The sequence below is a fragment of the Carassius carassius genome, chromosome 2 (genome assembly GCF_963082965.1).
Source record: "Carassius carassius chromosome 2, fCarCar2.1, whole genome shotgun sequence".
Taxonomy (NCBI): Eukaryota; Metazoa; Chordata; class Actinopteri; order Cypriniformes; family Cyprinidae; genus Carassius; species Carassius carassius.
This window is the reverse complement of record NC_081756.1, coordinates 19,821,446-19,841,624: the sequence shown is the minus strand read 5'-3', so window position 1 is coordinate 19,841,624 and position 20,179 is coordinate 19,821,446. Positions and strand designations below refer to the sequence as shown.

Here is a 20,179-nt window from a genome sequence, read left to right as displayed (position 1 = left end):
ACTTTCTCTGTAAGTGATTTTAAAACATAAGACAGTACCCAGATTTGGGTACCCAGAATAAGATTTCACTTCTACTGTTAATAAAATCTTTGTAGGCTACTATGAAATGGATGGACTAAATGTTATCTAATTCAAAAGGGCTACCTTTTATTTTTATGGTATATCAAAAAGTGTATATTTTTAAATGTGATTGTTAGTATACCAGTATTTACCATACTTTCATAACAAAAATTAAAATAGGAAAAATATGCAATATGAAAATTATTTAAGAACAAAAAAAAGTTTCACAGAGAGCGAGAGAGAGAGAAAAAAAAATTGGTTTTCAAAAGGCCCTTTTCCAAAAGGTACATCTGGAAAAAAGGGGGTTGTCTTATAATCAGGGTCGTCTTATATTCGGGTCAATACGGTAATTATAAATAAATTAATTAATTGGGGGTTGAGCATACACTACATACATTCTCCAGGAAACATTCAAGGGAACTGATAAAAAAAAAAAGTCTTGTTCATGCATACTCAACTCTTTTCTTCTTTTTTGGAAAGTTTCTTGAGGCCAATGGCTGATAGGTTGGAATGCATTATGGGTCAGTGTACAATTGTTGTGGTCTTTATCTGAGTGCATGGGAACATCAACCGAGCAACCACTGACCAAAACGGCTCTTTCTTCAAGATAGAGACAGAATTGTAAAATGCTGACAAAGAGCTTTGACCTAACTTTACTCGGAGAGACAGAGTTCAGTAGATGAAGAGAGGGAGAGAACAGAGAGTGCAATGTTTGTTTTTAAAGAACTTCTGCCCTGCATTTTCCAAACAGAGAAATGGCCTTTAATGTTTAGAGAGTAAACAGTTAAGACAAAAATATTCTCAAAGACAGAAGTAAAATCTGAGTTTATCCGCAAGAGGAAAATGGTCAATAAAAAGGAAGATTAAGACTTTTGATGTCTCTAAATTACAAAGGCACTCAACATTTTATGCATATCTGGTTTAAGCTGTATGAGCCAAATTTTTTGGCTGAACAGAAAAGCCCAACGCAACCACAGAAATATGCACACATGAAATTACTCAGTTCCCTGTGTGTGACCCAGAAACACTTGGAGGAAGCAGCAAGTAAAAAAGTACTATAAAAAGTTGCTGTTTAATATAAAAAGAGTGAATGCATACATTGCACTAAATGATGAGACACATCCGTCTCATCTCTACACTTCCATATATCTTCTATAGATAGATAAAAAGGGAAGATATATTGAAATTTTAGGAAGCTTTATGGATATTTCAAGACAGCAAAACAATGAACTTTCTGCACGCTCCATTAACTATCATTTCCATTAAATTCTTGCAAAATTATGTAGAGGGAAGTAACCTAAGATAACAGCTTATCTTCAGCAACTGACAGAGTAAAACAAAACACACTGGTCAAAAGTAACTAATGGAATGTCTTTGCGCAATAAAAGTATTTGTTCTTTGTATGAAGTGACTCAACAATGTCTACTGACATCTTATGGAGGAAAATATGTTGACCATTTTATTTCAACTTCAACATTTCTTTCACCCCATTACTTTATTCCTGGAACACAATTGATGAGTACATCAATAGGACTATATCAAAAATACAATATCAAAATACATTTATATTTAATGAGAAAGACAAATGTTTAGAAATGCTATGGACAACACTGTAAAAAGCATAACACATACTGGGATAATTTTCCATATTTTTTTCTTTATGTCACATTCAGGTCTTTTTATCTACACAAGTCAGTGAGGCCTATAAGACCGACTGAAGCTTTCTTACTTTTAAAAGTAAACACCAAAACATATAAATATGTCCTGTTAAAAAGAAAATCTTCTAGGCAACAAAAAAACATTGTAAAATACATTTTTGGCAACAAAATTAATGGAGTTGTTGGACTTTTTCATACTAAGTATTTGTACATTTTCACAGGCAACAGGCACATTTTCTTTCTTTGCTCAGAAACATAATTAATATGTGATGCAACCAAGAAATGTATGGTGTATCCCTCTGAAGCAGAGCAAATATGACTCATCATAAGGAAAAACTGTAAACTGCAAAGAGAGCAAAGCTCCAAAAACGGCTTTCAAAGTAGTGAAGTGAAGAGATACATCCCACATATGGATGCAAGTCAGATAATGATCTCAGTCAAATACAGAAATCTGACTGTGTAAAGTCCTGTTGCACACATGGACGTCAGGTTTTCAGATCTCTGATATTAAATAATCTGGCTAGAACCTTCATCCTTCACACCTCAGTGCATCTGGTGTTAAAGATCACATTTGCTTCACTGTTAGAGACAGAAAAACAGTTAATAAGCACCACAGAGAGGATTTGTTGAGGCTTATAACTGGACTCCTAAATATTTTAATAGAACTTCACATTCACAACAACGAAAAGCAGTGAGAAAGAGTCATAGCTCAGTCACATGAAAATACTTACTGAAGTTCCTTTTTCAGTCTCCTCATTTTGTCGCCTAGCCTGTCGTTCTTCACTCTGATGGGATTGTCAGGTATAAACCAGGCGGCAATAAATTTGCACATCACCACTACATGCTGAGCGGAGAGAAGCACAGGAGATCCCAGACAATGTTGAACGAATGATAAAAGATTAATAAAACAGAAAGCAAAGTTAAATAGCTCTAATATTTGTACCTCGAACAGAATAACAAAGGCAAAGCGGAGTGCCAGAATGAGCCAAAACTGACGGGTGAGACTCTGGTCTTCATCGCTGCGGTAGTCTTTATAACTGTAGAATACACAATACACATTCAATGCAATGAAACTGTATGACATGAAGCCTTCCCTTACTGTACAAACCAATCAAATTCATCTGCATTATTAAAAAGTACATCAAAACCAAGAAAACAAGTGTCACCTGCACTGTGTAATATTATATCCGTTCTCTATCAACTGCTTGAAGTCGTCTCTCACTTTGTCATTGGACATGAATGCTGTTGCCAGAGTGTTGTTGATGTATCCTGTCATACAGCTATCAGACAAAAAAATAATAATATACACTTTTTGATTTTACACTTTTTTTGCCAATAAGTGGTGAAATGAAAATGTGGAAAACGCTGCTTGATTGGTTTACTACTCACTCCAGGCTTGTGCTATTGTTGGTAGCACAAGGTCCATAATGATAACGATACACCAGACGGGGAATGAAGTCAGAGGAAATCCCAATCACCAGTCCATTAGCGATGACAGCCATCACCCCGACAGCTTCTAATATTCTAGTCCACACACCTGCACGAGGACAATACATGGCACAGTGTGTTTACTTGATGCTTGAAAACTGACTACACCTCATCATCACTGCACAAATACATCAACTATTCACCGATGTCATTTGTCTTTTTGGGCACTGGGCGGCGCTCAAGGCTGACCATCTTGATGGCATCCAGTCTGATCTCAAATATGTTATTGATAAGGGCCAATAATGGAGCCAGAGGGAAGGCAGCCACAAAAATGGTCGTGAAACTGAACTGAAGAACTAAATGACAGAGAGAACAGTATAGGTTAGAGGATGACTTTGGAACATTATAACAACAAATAAAACAAATTAAGCATGTGGCTTTACTGTAAAGTTCACAAATGTCAAAATATAACAAAAGTAAATCTTAGCAATCCAAAAATCCTACTACAGTAAAAAATGTATGTTATGGGTAAGTCAGTGATAATGGAGAGAAATACAAACCAATTTCCAAAAACTCATTGAACAAGCTGAAAGCATTAACATCATTCATGTAGTAGTTTTCCACCCAGCTACGAAGCTTGCAGGATTTGTCCTCCTCCTCTTGACATGCCTTACGGCAACAGTTACCACAATTTCTGCGCCTAAAACAGAGCTTTAACCAGCTGTGGCCGGAAACAAAGGAAAAGGAGAGAGAAATCCAGGAAGTCCCAATAAGCACAGTAATTTTTTTTTCTGGAATCTGGAAAAATATGACGATTTTATCTTATACGATTTTGGTGCATATACGGTATTGTTGAAAACACTTACGGCACTATGAACTCAAATATGTTGTTGATTGTTTGTTTGAGCACCAGAATAACAGCCATCTGGATGAAGAGATCTGTAAGGCAGCCACTTGGATGACACTAAATCAGAGAAATATTTGTTTGCAGTTAGATTTCAAGATTAGAATCACACTTTGAATACAAGATTCTGACAAATGCATAAATATACCTAAATATGCATGTCTATATATTAATGTACATATAATGTACAGTAATACTGGCATGACTTTTACCTCTTCTAGTCTCCATTTTCCTGCAATTCGCACATAGTTTCCTGGATAGCCATTGATCCTAAGTTCAGCATATTGAGACATTTTGAATAGCCTGCCATAAAAATAAATAACTACAAAAGCACACACACATACACACATTTACCTTCCAAGAAAGAACGCCACATAAAATAGAGATGAGAACAGAGTGAAGAATTGAAATGTGAACATCTTCACTGTGAAGCGCTTCTCTGTGGCTGCAAAAGAGCGGGCCTCTTCTGCAAATAAACAGTAATTACATATTGTTTAACGGTGGTTTGTCAGTTTATTATGTAATCGATTTTATGCAAACAATATTTAATACCCACCAAACTCACACAGTTTGAAGGCCACGATTTTGTTGACCTGAAAAGAAACAAATGTATTATTCTCTTCCAGAAAGTCCCTATGTTCTTTAACGAGCAAATGTTTTTTTCACATTAGACAGTTTTCTAGCAGTACTTACCCGAGTCATAACCTGAATGGTAATGTAGTGCAGCACTGCTCCAGATAACATGGCTATTGTGTTGGCATGATCACGGAAAAAGTCCCACTCACTTTGGGACAACAATATTGCAGTTAAAACACGGCAGATGACCAGAGCATGGGTCAGACCTATGATCACCACCAACTGAACACAATAAAGAGAAGTTATTATTTGTAACATTATTTGAATATATATATATATATATATATATGTAAAAAGTAAAACAAAAAAGCATCTCACCACTAATGTAACCAAAAGAAGCACCACGATGCTGCGCAGGTAGGAATGGCTGAACTCTTTTGGCTTACACTGAGGGTTATTTACAATCTCCAGAATCAGTTCTTCCTGTGGACCGATCGAGTTATTTGGCTCCATTAGAAGATGCACATTAAATATTCTAAAAGTGATGACGAGAAAAAGTAATGACCCTACCTCCTCCTCACACCAGTCAAACACTTTCCACTTTGACACATACAGAGCTCGATGTCTCTTCCACAGCTCCAAGAACAGGGTTGCTAGTCAAAGAAAAACATCATGGTACTTCAGTATCTGTCATATCACATAGAAATTTGCATTTTATTTTGCTAAAATGGCAAAAACTCACCCCAAATTGCCATGAACATGGCAAAAGCCACCGTCCCTTCATTGTCAAATAGTTGGCTCACCTGTTTGTACACATTTACTTTGTTAACACAACTCGTCAAGACGACACAGAAAACAGATACAGATAATAGTGAGATTTCTTTTTGAAAGAAATTCACATTTTTATTCAGCAAGAACGTACTCCACTGATCAAAAGTAATAATAAAGACATATATAATGTTACAAAATATTTCTTATTCCAATAAATGCTGTTATTTTTGTTTCTATTTATCAGAGAATTCTGAAATAAAAATGGCTTACACAAAAATATTAAGCAGGAGAACTGTTTCTATTTCTGAAGGATAATGGGACACTGAAGACTGGATAATGCTCATCATAAGAGACTTCTTCAACACCTAACTTTTATCCAACACAAATCACTGTTATGTAAATAAACAACAATTACTAGTCTCGAAAAGTGCTGAATTATGAATAAACAGCGACTTGTTTATTGACTGACCTTGGCATCTGAACAGGTGTCAGACAGGTTCCACACGCTGCATCCTCTGTCACATCTTGGACACATGATGATGTTGGAGTCACAGACTTCATGACTGTAAGAACACTCCACAATTTAGAGATAATTTAATTAAATAATTAATAATTAAACTCAGATTAGTCTGTCTGAATCTGACCCGTCATCTGTCTCTACACCTCAACACTGAATCTGTGAATCTGTTTGCTCTAAATATACTCACATGAGCGGACTTGTATTGAAGAAGGCAAGGCCGTACAAGAACACAACAACACCAATAACAGCTGCAGGGACGAGCATGCATGTGTACCAGCCCAGCCACAGGTAATACAGAGCCACTTTCTCCCCGAAATAGTCCCTTAAAATTACATGTGCACACAAATAGTGTTAAAAAAAGACAATCAAGGAAGAACAAGATGAGATGAAACAAGGAGAACTTACTTGATATCAGTGAAAGGCTGTTGAAAAAGCTTCATTAATGCAAACCAGCTTGCCCACTTCTCCTTTAGTTTTTCCTGCTCTTTTTTCTTGAAGAGATAATTCAACAATGTTTAGCACCACTTTTTAAACTAAAAAGGTCAGGTATTTACTTTATGATTTCCTTGGCTTCTGTGTAGATGAATGCAACAAATAAGTGCTATAAGACATTTACCTCATGCAGACAGAAGATGGACTCAAAAGCACCTTGACACAGCAGGTCTCTAAGACTCTCTTTCAGTGTAAAATAGCAGATAGAGACATTGATTATATTAGAGAGGCTCAGTCTTCGTCCCTTTTAATATTTCTTAAAACAAACTTATTTTATTTCTAAAGCCTTTTTATATGTGCTTAAGCAAACACTTTTAGATTCAGTTTAGTATCACATTATACCCATTTTATGTATAGCTTTTTTTTTTGGTAGACTAAGTGTTCGAACGGCTTTAAGATGAAAATAAAATCTTACAACCAGTTTGGGGTAAGTAAGATTGTTTTTGTATTACAATTTTCAAAATGTATCACAATTTCCACAAAAATATTAAGCAGCACAAAAATCAATTTTTATAATAATACAAAATGTTTCTTGAGCACCAAATCAGTATATTAGAATGATTTGTGAAGGATCATGTTACACTGAAGACTGGAGTAATGGTGCTGAAAATTCAGCTTTGCCATCACAGGAATAAATGAAATTTTAAAACATTTTTAATGTTAATAATATTTCACAAATTATTTCACAGTATTTTGATCATTTAAATACAGCCTTGGTGAGTACAGTATACGGTATTTTAAGTAGTTTCAGGTTCAGAATGAGACAAGACAACGATGGGAAAAAGATGAACTGAAAGTGAAAATGAAAGACAGAGAGAGCAGGAGCTTTACAAGTGTACCTCCTGTTCCTATAAATGTATTGTTCAAGACAAAGTGGACGATCCTGATTCTATGAGTAATGGAAAAAGAAACTCATTACAGAAGCCTTGAATGGAACAACAGATTTCGAATGCTTACTGTGACCCTCACCTGGTGCAATATGAGACAGACACGTCACACATTTGCTCTCCGCTCCAGTTACAGGCATCAGACACCTTTAGCAAGTACTTGTACTTTGCAAAAATCTCTTCAGGTGCACAGATACCGAAGAACACCTTTCCAGCATCTTCAATTTTCTGTTGAAGAATAATGAGAGCCTTGAGTAAGAGTCTAATTTAACTGACACAATACTAGTGTGTGTGACAGTGACAGAACATACAGTCACTTTAATGTTCTTCTTTTTCAGTTCACAGATAAAGGCATCCTGGTTCTTGAAGATTTGGTCCTCCATATCCTTCATTTTTTCAGCCACCAGGACATAGTCGTATAATTGAGGAAGGTATAAGTTACGCTGAATGAGACATGAAGAATCAGGTTAAGACAGAAAGAATCTGGTTGCAGGCATACTGTACAATTTTTCTGTAATTATAAATTTTTGATCAGATGTTTGACTGTATTATTGTTGTTTGTTGGTTTTGTGTAAGTATTTGAGTCTGTGCCTGTCACTTAGTTTTCTCATGAACTTTAGATCAACTTTAGATCATGTGAATGTGGCATTATAACCACAGTGTGGTAAGATAAAACATCATCATTCATGTGCTATGAATGTGTATTTATCATAAGTGAGCATGTGCTTATGTAAACATGTGACTAGTGACTGTGGCATCGAAAGCCAGTTGACCAACAAATGCACAAAACACATGCCACATGGTTTCTTTTCCTACCTGTGAGGGAAGTAAAGGATCATTTCCATTGTCCAGCTCATACAGTGCCACATCATCCTGCAGTACACCCGAATGACAAAGAATAAGTAAAGAACATTTTATAAACATAAATTGTATAAAACAATGTTTTATTTTGCTAGGGAACTACCACATTCAAGGCCAATGACATCCTTAAAATAGTCCATGTGACATCAGTGTTTCAACCATATTTTTATGAAGCTACAAGAATACTTTTTTCGTGCAAAGAAAACAAAAATAATGATTTTATTTTTAAAAAATTATCTTCCAGTCAGTCTTGCCATCGTACACGAGAGTACCACAACACATGCGTGTGATGCTGCTGACGCAGGAGCAGGTGTTCTGACATAGAACCCGGATGTGCTGCGCCTTGTTTACAAGCAGAGGAATGAACACGCATGCGTCGTGGTACTCTCGTGAATGGTAGCAGAGACTGACCAGCATGAAAGACATGAGGGTAATTAATGACAGAATTTTCATTTTTGCCTGAACTATCCCTTTACAGGGGTGGTTGACTTTTTTCTATGTTCGTGACATAACGGACCTGGGAAGAAGCTCGTTCTAACTCTTACCAGCTGTTTTTGTAGGCATTAAACTGACAGAATTTTAAAAGCACTGCAATTTTGCAGATATTGTTTATGCTCAAACAGCAACATTACAAATTAAATAAAATAAAAAAAAGGGTTCAATCAACCACCCCTTTATGATTTTCACTCACATTGTTACACTGACAGTAAAAAACTACTTTTTTTATTATTAATTAATTATACTGTAAATTAATTTTATTAGCTGTGTCAGATTTTTGGACCCAAGTGTATCTGGACTTCAGTGGAGCTCACCTAAGCCTACAGTCTTTCTGAAACCATGTGTTTTTATAGAAATTGAAACCAGTGGGAACGGAATTATATAATAGGATTGTGCATATTTTATGTAATACTGTTGCTACTAATAGATGTGAAACAAATCAGTCTAAATTAATAATACAACTAATAATAATAATTTTTGTAAAGCTGTCTTTCTTCTTCCTGTTCTAAATTTTACTTTCTCTTGGCTGCATATTTTACTGCTGGTATGACAACAGGTTAAGACATGCCTTTGGGTAACCATTTATAAAACTGCAAGTCTCTGAGTCTGTTTGTGTGTTGGGAAGACAGAAGAATCCCCTAAGAACAAGGATTTTGATTCCTCACCTCTGCCTTACATAACCATTAACCAAAAGTTAATCAAAGTCACAATAATGAAAGTATGTTCTTGCTCTATGACGTTTAAAGAAGCAACACAGCCTCATGACAAATAACTTGGTGAAACACAACAGCACCATTACTCATTCAGTATTTGCAGACATATTGCACAATACAAACACATAGTAATTTTACTCTGACGCAAAATCCATTAACGATGAGTCTAACATCTAATCCGTAATAAACAATGTTTTATGCATCACACAAGATTAAAGCTATCATAAGAAAATAGTTTAAGTAAAACATGAGTGTACATAAACATTATATTGACAGCCACAGTAAAGTCTCTTTTTTGAAGCATACACCTGAAGGTTCTCAGCAACAAGATGTTCAGGTTGGACGAGTGTTCCTCAGAATAGTTTGTCATTTTCTGAGGACAGTAATCCCTCCTTGATAACATTGTTAAACCTGTCTGAAATAATTACACTACACTACACAAATTTTAATAATCCAAATGAGACGGTTATTTATTACATTTACATTTATTCATTTAGCTGACACTTTTATCCAAAGCGACCTACAATTGCTATATACACTCACCTAAGGGATTATTAGGAACACCTGTTCAATTTCTCATTAATGCAATTATTTAATCAACCAATCACATGGCAGTTGCTTCAATGCATTTAGGGGTGTGGTCCTGGTCAAGACAATCTCCTTAACTCCATACTGAATGTCAGAATGGGAAAGAAAGGGGATTTAAGCAATTTTGAGCATGGCATGGTTGTTGGTGCCTGACGGTATTTCACAGTCTGCTCAGTTACTGGGATTTTCACGCACAACCATTTCTAGGGTTATAAAGGATGGTGTGAAAAGGGAAAAACATCCAGTATGCGGCAGTCCTGTGGGCAAAAAGTGCTTGTTGATGCTAGAGGTCAGAGGAGAATGGGCCGACTGCTTCAAGCTGATAGAAGAGCAACTTTGACTGAAATAACCACTCGTTACAACAAAGGTGTGCAGCAAAGCATTTGTGAAGCCACAACATGCACAACCTTGAGGCGGATGGGCTACAACAGTAGAAGAACCCACCGGGTACCACTCATCTCCACTACAAATAGGAAAAAGAGGCTACAATTTGCACGAGCTCACCAAAATTGGACAGTTGAAGACTAGAAACATGTTGCCTGTTCTGATGAGTCTCGATTTCTGCTGAGACATTCAGATGGTAGAGTCAGAATTTGGCGTAAACCGAATGAGAAAATGAATCCATCATGCCTTGTTACCACTGTGCAGGCTGGTGGTGGTGGTGTAATGGTGTGGGGGATAATAAAATAGTCAAAGGTTTTGTCTTGCTTGACACAAGACTGTAAACTTACCTCCCTATGGGACATACTGTTACTGTAACTTGTCTCTCTATATGTTCTGGAACATACTTCTACAGTAATATTAGTAGTGTCGAAAGCCAATGATGTAGCATATTTCCCATTCTAAAATTCTAAGTCCTTTTTCTTCACGAGAGCTATCAGAAGTCTCACGTTGACCATAAATGAGTAAACACTTCAGGATCACTGAGACAGGCTATTACACACACACACACAGTACCTCTCGATCAGTGCAGAACATCCTCAGATCCAAGTATTCAAAGCAGTTCTGTAAACTTCAGGCAGACTGACGTCAGTGTCTCATCTTTTATCCTCACATAGTCTAAGACCAGCTCTAAGTAATGCGAGAAATTAAAACTAACTAGAGACCGACAGAAAGCAGTGTCGAATTCCGCATTTCCAAACTCATCTTCAAGAGGAGCGCAAGCACGACGGTGTGCTCATTTCGTTTACCTTTACAGGTGAGACCACAGACGTCATCACTTTCTGTGGAAGGGCGTGGCTGAAGCTTGTTTAGGACGGAACAGTGCATAGTCTCTATCAATAACGTGAGATCGAAACTTAACTCCCCCTTCTCCCAAAAGCAGTTTACAGACCTCATTGCCAACAGTTATTGAGCTCTGAATGTGTCATTACTCCTGTTAGAATTTGCCGCAGATGTGGTCAGAGTTCCAGTCCTATGTATTTTCAAAATTAAAACGCTCACAGAAAATACTTACTTTACCTCCTTATATTTAAATATACTTTAAATATTTACAGAAATATTTTGGAATAATAATTAGGCCTATAGAATAAAGAAGAAATGTGATAAACACACACACACACACACACACACCCATATGCAGGTGCATCTCAATAAATTAGAACATCGTGGAAAAGTAAATTTCAGTAATTCAACTTAAAAATTGTTAAACTCGTGTATTAAATAAATTCAATGCAAACAGACTTAAGTAGTTTAAGCACACAACACCATGGTCATTTAACCAACTTTTGTTGTTTTGGCAGTTTGAGCAGAAGGAAGCATGAAGTGCTCCAAAATTTCGAAAAACTTGTACAGTGACTTTGGTTTAAAAAAACAACAACAACAACAACAACAACAAAAACACAATGGACCAATGCCACTTATTTAATGTGATCTCAAAATATAGCAACTTAGTCAAAATTTTTTCAGGAAAAGTTGTAATAAAAATGACAAGAATAATTCAGAATAATGAATGACTCAGAATAATTCTGTACATACTAAAACAGGGCTATTCAAATCTTGCCCTGGAGGGCCAAAGCACTGCAGAGTTTAGCTCCAACCCTGATCAAACCCACCTACCTGTGATTTTCTAATGATCCCAAAAACATTTATTAACAGGCTCAGGTGTGTTTGATCAGGGTTGGAGCTAAACTCTGCAGTGCACTGGCCCTCCAGGGCAAGATTTGAATAGCCCTGCACTAAAACACTGATACTGCTACAGGTTTTCACTCTATAGATATGTGGGTTATTTTATTACTACTATCCTTTGAGAAGGAGGCTGCACAATATGACAGCAAGAGCTTTTCATGGATTATACAACCAAATTTAAGATGGACAGTCAAACAACTTTATACAAAATAGTAAATTTGAAATACATGAACACTGAAACAGTAAGTTTAAGTGCTCACACTGCTCACTCTGGTCCACCTTCATCATCTTCAAGTGTTTTACGGAAGTGTTTGTGATTTACTTTTACTTTCTTGCTACTGCTGAAGACAACACAAGACACCTTTTTGTTGTTGTCCTCTTTTTCAGTCCCCCAATTTCTTTTTTTCTCTTTATTCTCCCATGAGCTAAGTTGGTGATGAAGAGGAGCTTCCTCTCCTTCATCGATCTCTTGTCTGTCATCCAATTGTTGAAGTTCAACTTCTTCCTTCTTAGCATGATCAAGTTTGCTCCCACTCTGATCTTTAATCTTCGGTTTAGCAAACACAACTTATTCTCACTGCTTCTGCTGTTATCCTGGTTGAAAGCTGGAGTGAAAGTTTCAAGTGCCTCCTTCTGAGACCTCCTGCTGTCTTGAAGGCCTTGTATATACTGATGAGCAACCTGACTATTGTCTCTATCACTGGTTTCAGCGACATCTTCAAGACTGTAGTGGGTACAGCACTCAGGGTGTCCAAGGTAGTCTGGGAGTTTTTTACCTGGAGATTGTTCTTTGGCTGTCTCTTGACCACACTTCCTTTTAGCTGCATGTGGTGGAGGTGATGGTGGAGCAGGACGGGCAAACGTGCCATCGAGGATGTTGTCTTCACCTAGATATTTAGACGTGAGCTTTGCAGCACTATCCAACTGTGCAAAGATGTCCCTGCTCCGATCACAAAAACCTAGCTCCCACCTGTCAATCTAAAGGTGGGATTTTCTTGAGGAACAGACTGGACATGCTGCGGAATCTCGACTTCATCCTCTGAGGACGATGACAAGTCCTCAACTTTTCTGCCGAAATGCTCAATGGGCTCGTCAGAGTTGCTTAGAGAAAGATCATCTGGTAGCTCAATTATATCTCTATTAGACAGACTGTTGAGGGCATCCTTTTCTTTGCGGTTTTGACCACTCATTGTGCTGCTACTGTGAGGTTATGTCAAGGGACACAATTAGAAGATGGGTATTTATGCTGAGAACCTGTGTGAAATATCTAAAGATGACAGAAATTAAGAATTACTTGTATTAGTGATGCACTAAAGCAGAATCTCCTGACAGCTTCTTCAAGAGTAACAAATGAAGTAAAGTATTGACTGCACATATCACTAATGCTAAACAGAAAGGTGATCTAGAACTTAATTTTTGGACAAACTCATTTGCGACCAAATGACATTACAAGTAAAAAAGCAAGGATGAGGAACTACTCACTCACCAAACAGTTCTTGAGACACCTGAAGAAACCAGAATGAGAGACAAGCAGTGAGTGGTTTACTCAGTAAATATACATTATAACTGCATTATACAGTGGGTTATAATGATACATGAATTTGAATACATTAATGATTCATATAAATAGACAGATAGATAGATAGATAGATAGATAGATAGATAGATAGATAGATAGATAGATAGATAGATAGATATTGTGATTATGTGGTTCTTTAATATAAAGGTGTTTGTTACATGCTTCATAATGGCACTACTCTGAAGAACGCAGAGGATTTATTACAAAGCTGGAACAATGCTTGGGTGTATGCAGGTATCTTACGGGGGTTGAAGACTCATTTCAGCTAAAATCACTGTCCAGAGTGGGTTACTGATCAAAGTTAAGGCCAAAGAGTTTAGTCTTGAGGCTGTCCTCTCTTTCCTATGTAAGCTTAATTAATTAAAAGAAATTCAATTCAAAATTACAGACATAAAAAAAAGCATTACTTGAATGCAATGTCAGTGAACAGAACCAATCGGATCACGCATGCAAAGACAGCTAACGCAGCTATTCAACTAATGTTGCCTGCCACAGTTAACGTGACTATCTAAAATACTCAGAACGCCCTTAGATCCTACGAAATATATACGATAACACATGATTTTAATATAGCATCCATATTATCTGTTACTTCGTTATTTGACTCGTATCTGGTTGTTGACATAAGCAATAGCATACCTAGCTGTAGTGACGGCGCATGTTTCACGAAGAGGTGCGTTGTGGGTAATGTAGTTTACCTTCAAGAACGAAAACACTTCTCTGTTCACTTCTCTCTATAATCAGTTAAGTATTAATATATAAATCTATATAATACAAATATGTGGGTTTCTGTAAAATATCATTATACATTTAAATAATATTGAATATTTCAATAATTGAAAAGAAATTTAATGTAGGTCTAATACATTTTTGTTGTGTTTAAATGCATTTGCTAAATTTAATTAAGGTGTCTTCATTATGTAAATATATTTTATTTTATTCTTTTTATTCTTTTATTTTTAAGAGTGTCGGATAGTATGGAGGATTTATTGGGTCAAATTATAAACTAAAAGTCTAAAACTAAAAGCCTTAATCCAAATCTAAAAATCTAAATTTGAAACTTAAAAGTCCAAGTCGAAAATTAATTTGGTATTTAGGATAGGGCATTTTGTATTTAGGATTGTGTAACAGCTTTTCATTAAGCTGCTGTTGTATTGGTAATAGGAGTGAGCAAGTAATCAACGCGTATAAACTCCATGAACACAGATGTAAGATGCAACAATGTCTTTTATTTGTTGTGCTCTAATTGATTAACGTTGCTTCCAGTTAGCTTCTTGTAGTGTCTCATTCTTTGTTGTTCAAAGAATCAAAGTCCATACCTTTCATAATATAGCGCACAAACATTGTCCATATTCCATATGTCCTTGAACATCACTCTTAACAATGAAGCATGGTTAAGCACCATTAAATTCAATCCAACACAATCTTAGAAGCACGGTCAGCATAATATTCCACGTAGTACATGGCTTAACACGGTCAAAAACTGTGTGCTTCCCACTACCAATACACCTGTTGTCTAATTACCCATGTGCTCCTAATATGCCAATGTCAGAGCACCCCCAATGGACAAATATATAATTGCATTAAAATGGCTCCTACAGATTGGGCATTTGGTATTTAGAATAGGGCATTTTGTATTTAGGATTGGGCATTTTCTATTTAGGGTTGGGCATTTGGTCATTTAGCCATTTAGGATTTAGGATTGGGCATTTGGGGATTTAGGATTGGGAATTTGGGTATTTAGGATTGGGCATTTAATCATTAAGCCATTTAGGATTGAGGATTGGGGATTTGGGGATTTAGGATTGGGCATTTGAGGATTAAGGATTGATGATTGAGGAGTGTATGCAAATTAGGGGGCGTGGCCCAAATACTGGAGGCTGGGTTTGAAATGGCTGGTGCGCAGAGGCACCTTATGGACAGCAGAGGGAGCTCCCAGTGCTAAGGAGCACACTGTAATGAAAGTAATGTAATTGTAATGTAATTCTGTTTCTGTAATGAAAACAGAGAGAGTGAGCGGCTTGAGCGAGGACTGTGTGATAACTTCAACTTAATGACAGCTTTGTAACATTTGTGGCCTCAAACACAAAGTCACCAGTGAAAGGAGGGCTATCGGTCTGATGACGAGAAAGCAGCAGACAGTGCAGCAGGCAAGATGCTAACATTAGCTACTAGTTATATAAGCTGATATTGCTAACATGCTTTAGTAGGGTATTATTATATTATATATATTTTTTTTGCTATATAGCCTATATATATTTTATAAAGATTGTGAGAGAAAAGAAATTAGGCTTGTTTGACTTGAACCGGCGCTGCACACTGCAAGACTGATCGGTTTATGACATCAAAGTACTGCGAGAGCGATTCAAAAGCATAAGGAGTGTTTACTTTCTTTGATGTCATATGTCATGTGTGTATGTATATATGTATATGTATACACTCACCTAAAGGATTATTAGGAACACCTGTTCAATTTCTCATTAATGCAATTATCTAATCAACTAATCACATGGCAGTGACATTATGCATTTAGGGGTGTGGTCCTGGTCAAGACAATCTCCTGAACTCCAAACTGAATGTCAGAATGGGAAAGAAAGGGGATTTAAGCAATTTTGAGCATGGCATGGTTGTTGGTGCCAGACAGGCCGGTCTGAGTATACATACACACACCACATATGACATCAAAGAGAGTAGATGCTCCTTATGCTTTTGAATCGCTAATGAGTACTTTGATTTTAATAAACCGATCAGTCTTGCAGTGTGCAGCGCCAATTCAAGCCGAACAAGCCTAATTTCTTTTCTCTCACAAAAAACAAAAAAAACAAAACAGAAACAAGACCATCTGTGGCAATGTGAAAGGAGTGTATCTACTAATGTCAGAGGGGTTAACCGCAGTTTAAAAAACAAAACAGCATGTCCCAATATAATAATACCCTACTAAAGCATGTTAGCAATATCAGCTTATATAACTAGTAGCTAATGTTAGCATCTTACCTGCTGCACTGTCTGCTGCTTTCTCGTCATCAGACCGATAGCCCTCCTTTCACTGGTAACTTTGTGTTTGAGGCCACAAATGTTACAAAGCTGTCATTAAGCTGAAGTTATCACACAATCCTCGCTCAAGCCGCTCACTCGCTCTGTTTCATTACAGAAACAGAATTACATTACAATTACATTACTTTCATTACAGTGTGCTCCTTAGCACTGGGAGCTCCCTCTGCTGTCCATAAGGTGCCTCTGCGCACCAGCCATTTCAAACCCAGCCTCCAGTATTTGGGCCACGCCTCCTAATTTGCATACACTCCTCAATCCTCAAATGCCCAATCCTCAATCCTAAATGGCTTAATGATTAAATGCTCAATCCTAAATACCCAAATTCCCAATCCTAAATCCTAAATGGCTAAATGACCAAATGCCCGACCCTAAATAGAAAATGCCCTATCCTAAATACCAAATGCCCAATCCTAAACATCAAATTAGTTTTCGACTTGGACTTTAAGTTTCAAATTTAGATTTTTAGATTTAGTTTAAGGCTTTTAGTTTTAGACTTTTAGTTTATCATCTGACCCAATTAATCCTCCATAGGATATGGCACTATGGGATGGGGATGGGGACTAAATGCATGTTAGTTTTCTCAGAAAATACATTTAATTGAACCTAATTTCTAAATGATTCATAAACGACTCCTAAACCCTTCCTTTCTGTGAGCGCTCGCTGCTGTGATTGGTCAGATGGCACAGTCCTTTGTGATTGGTCCAGAACCGTAAATCTTTTACTGTCTATGGTAAATCTCTCTACGGTTCTGGATTGGTCTACTGCGTACAGCGCGTGTCGGAACGTCAGACTTGTCAATACTTAGAAAGGATTGTATGAATTGTAGATAACCAAATTGAGCCTGAGTCTGAAGATTAAACGGTGGAAGAGATTGATTGACAAGAGACCGGTTCACTGGAGCAGGACATTTCTCAGTGGTAAGTGTCAAGTGTTGACAAGTTTGTGATAATTATGAGATGTGTTCAAACTAATTTACTCTCACAGCTAGGATACAGTGACTTCTAGAAGTTAACCACATAAACAATTTTACTGTTTGAGAGCATGCAAGTTGGCGACCTAGAACGCTGGCTTAAAATTTCTTGACTTAGCCCGAACTGGATAAAATTAAAATTCCTGATGGCTCCTTTTTTTTTTGACAAATAGTAATAACTTTATCTACGTGCACTGTCGGCTTTACTACTTAGTTTGTAGATAGTTTATGTTTTTATACAGCTACACATTGCATAGAAAGTCGGTAATCATAACTTCAGTCAGTTAAGACATCATAATCATGATCTGAAAAGTTTACAGTTACGTTTTGCAACTAGCACCCAAATACAGTAAGGTAGTGAAGTGCACACGATGATTTAAGTCTTGAAGATATAAAGTAAATAAATCAGTTGTCATCAGCGCAGAAACCGTAATCTACTTAGCCTACTATACATCATCGATTGCGATTTATTTGTTATTAAATAAACGAACGTTTCGCCAGATTGCTCTTCATTCAAGTCCTCGGTTTACCCGTGCTCATAACTTAGCACAGACTCAGTTGTCCAAGAGCCGAAAACCGCCCCAACCGGCTCTTGACTCGTGAACGAGAACCGCTTCAGCAATGCGTGTGTAGGTTTGTTACCCGACTCGCTGCACACAAGCTGCTCGTGTTCATTCAGTTCTCTCTTCACAGCAGTTCAGTCAGTGTACTGTTTTAGTAAATTAACTACTCCGGGATATTGGTTTATTACGACTCAGAGGGAGTGTCAGCCACAAGTGAAAAATGTAAGTAATTTGTGCTTATTGGAGATGCGAACCGTTTCAAACGATTCAGTCAGATTTGGTGAACTGGTTCAACCGGTTCACTAGAAAAAAGAACCGCTCAAATCGAACGATTCGTTCGCGAACCGGTGTTACGAGATATTTGGTTTCTGAGATATTCGGTTTTAATTCCATTCAGTTCGGCCCAATGAAACCGGTGATCTCGAGACTGAGGTCTCTCTCTGCAGAGCGAAACTGGGCGTTACTGAGTTTGTGGGTGTTTTCAAACCACAGGGTGTTTCTCATTCATGCAATCAAAATGATCCTCTTTGCCTAACCCCACTCCTAAACCTACGTTAACCAACATCACTATGGCATCAGGCATTACCATAGGCAATTACAAGTATAGGTCTCTGCAGGAAAGTAATGGAAGTTACCAGACCAGGGTGTTTTTAGACCATGATACCTGATTGGCTGACATCATATTGACGGTAGGTTTAGGGGTGAAGTTAGGTAAGGGGAATCATTTTGATTGCATGATTTAGGAACACCCAGCAGTTTGAAAACACCCACAAAGTCATAATCGCCCACTTTTGCTCTGCAGAGACCTAAATCTGGCCAATTATGACACATGGTGTAAAAACGCCCCGATTTGGTAACTCCCATTACTTTCCTGCAGAGACCTATACTTGGTTGGAAATCCAAAAACCGAATATCATAACGCCAGACATCACTAAAAGCCACTCCCCTTTAAGACATCATCACCACCAGTGTTGCCAGATTGGGCGGCTTCCCGAACAAAATTTGGGCTGGTTTGGGGTCAGTTTGGCGGTTTTCAAAAATATAAATTGTATAGGCTAATTGGCTAACAAACAAGCTCAAGTGTGCATATACTGCATCCGAACAGTCATCACGTTGTTATAAACTGCAGTGCAGAGGTGCTGATGCTGATGTGGACGTCGCGGCGGTACTTTTAGCCAATCACTAGTGATCTACAGACACACGTGATGATTCATGAGCAATAACGGATCTAATTTTAAATTTATGAACTGTATGAGTGATCATAATGCCTAATTATATGTTACATGGTAAAGAGGGTAAAGAGTGGGAGAGTGTTTTAACACTCAAAACGTGAATTACACCTGTTGAGGGAAAGATGACACCAAGACTCTAGTATTACTGCAACTCCTAAAATAGAGCACAGTTAAATTATTTAATTTATAACATAATCTATTTATATCTAATATCTATTTATATCTAATCTATATCTAAACGATCTTGTCTTTTATCTTTTAAACAGTACAGATTGGTATATCTTCTTAGTTTTGACTGTGCAATAGTAATGTTCTACAATATGAACTTCACAAAAGACTAAAGCCCCTATTAGGGCGGTATTGTTTCTCATGTGGACCGCTGTGAAAATAAATCTACATACCACCTCAGTGATAAACTCATGGATTCGGATGGCGATTATTATTGTTGTTGTTGTTGTTAATTTTCATACAGTATTTATCAATGAATGACAACACAGTTTTGACTGTTATATGTGTGCATAAACAAGTGTGAAATACCAATTACGTTGCTTTTTCCTTTCACTTATATTGGACACTTATGCATTTAAATTCTGACTGTTGACATTGAAAATGATGCATATGTTTTTTCGAGGGTAGGCCTATCGGTAAATCAATTGTAAATCAATCAAATGTTTTGACGGTGACTGCTTGCATAACCT

General features: G+C 37.1%; 1 protein-coding gene and 1 pseudogene across 1 annotated transcript; both read right to left on the bottom strand.

Moving 5' to 3' along the window:
* Positions 1-1,874: 1,874 nt before the first annotated feature.
* On the bottom strand, positions 1,875-11,157 carry LOC132105789 (anoctamin-9-like). Its single transcript, XM_059511198.1, has 24 exons — positions 10,914-11,157; positions 8,113-8,169; positions 7,608-7,739; positions 7,379-7,524; positions 7,241-7,298; positions 6,534-6,590; positions 6,323-6,408; positions 6,105-6,239; positions 5,867-5,960; positions 5,369-5,429; positions 5,197-5,279; positions 5,005-5,109; positions 4,744-4,908; positions 4,607-4,643; positions 4,405-4,516; positions 4,263-4,320; positions 4,013-4,110; positions 3,707-3,867; positions 3,350-3,502; positions 3,108-3,255; positions 2,885-2,998; positions 2,662-2,755; positions 2,450-2,562; positions 1,875-2,297 (listed from the first exon to the last, which is right to left on the bottom strand). Exons 1-24 carry the CDS (start codon positions 10,932-10,934, stop codon positions 2,255-2,257), a joined length of 2,331 nt encoding a protein of 776 aa, XP_059367181.1. The 5' UTR covers positions 10,935-11,157; the 3' UTR covers positions 1,875-2,254.
* Positions 11,158-12,348: 1,191 nt separating this feature from the next.
* On the bottom strand, positions 12,349-13,590 carry LOC132097384 (U5 small nuclear ribonucleoprotein TSSC4-like; annotated as a pseudogene).
* Positions 13,591-20,179: the final 6,589 nt, after the last annotated feature.

What these genes read in the sequence shown, in the direction of transcription:
- LOC132105789 (XM_059511198.1), bottom strand. Translation starts at nt 10,934, where the DNA reads ATGTTCTGCACTGATCGAGAG. An exon ending in TTGACTGGTGTGAGGAGGAG is followed by an intron (nt 5,110 to 5,196) that starts GTAGGGTCATTA and finishes ATCGGTCCACAG; the next exon opens with GAAGAACTGATTCTGGAGAT. An exon ending in AGACTGAAAAAGGAACTTCA is followed by an intron (nt 2,298 to 2,449) that starts GTAAGTATTTTC and finishes TGTCTCTAACAG; the next exon opens with TGAAGCAAATGTGATCTTTA.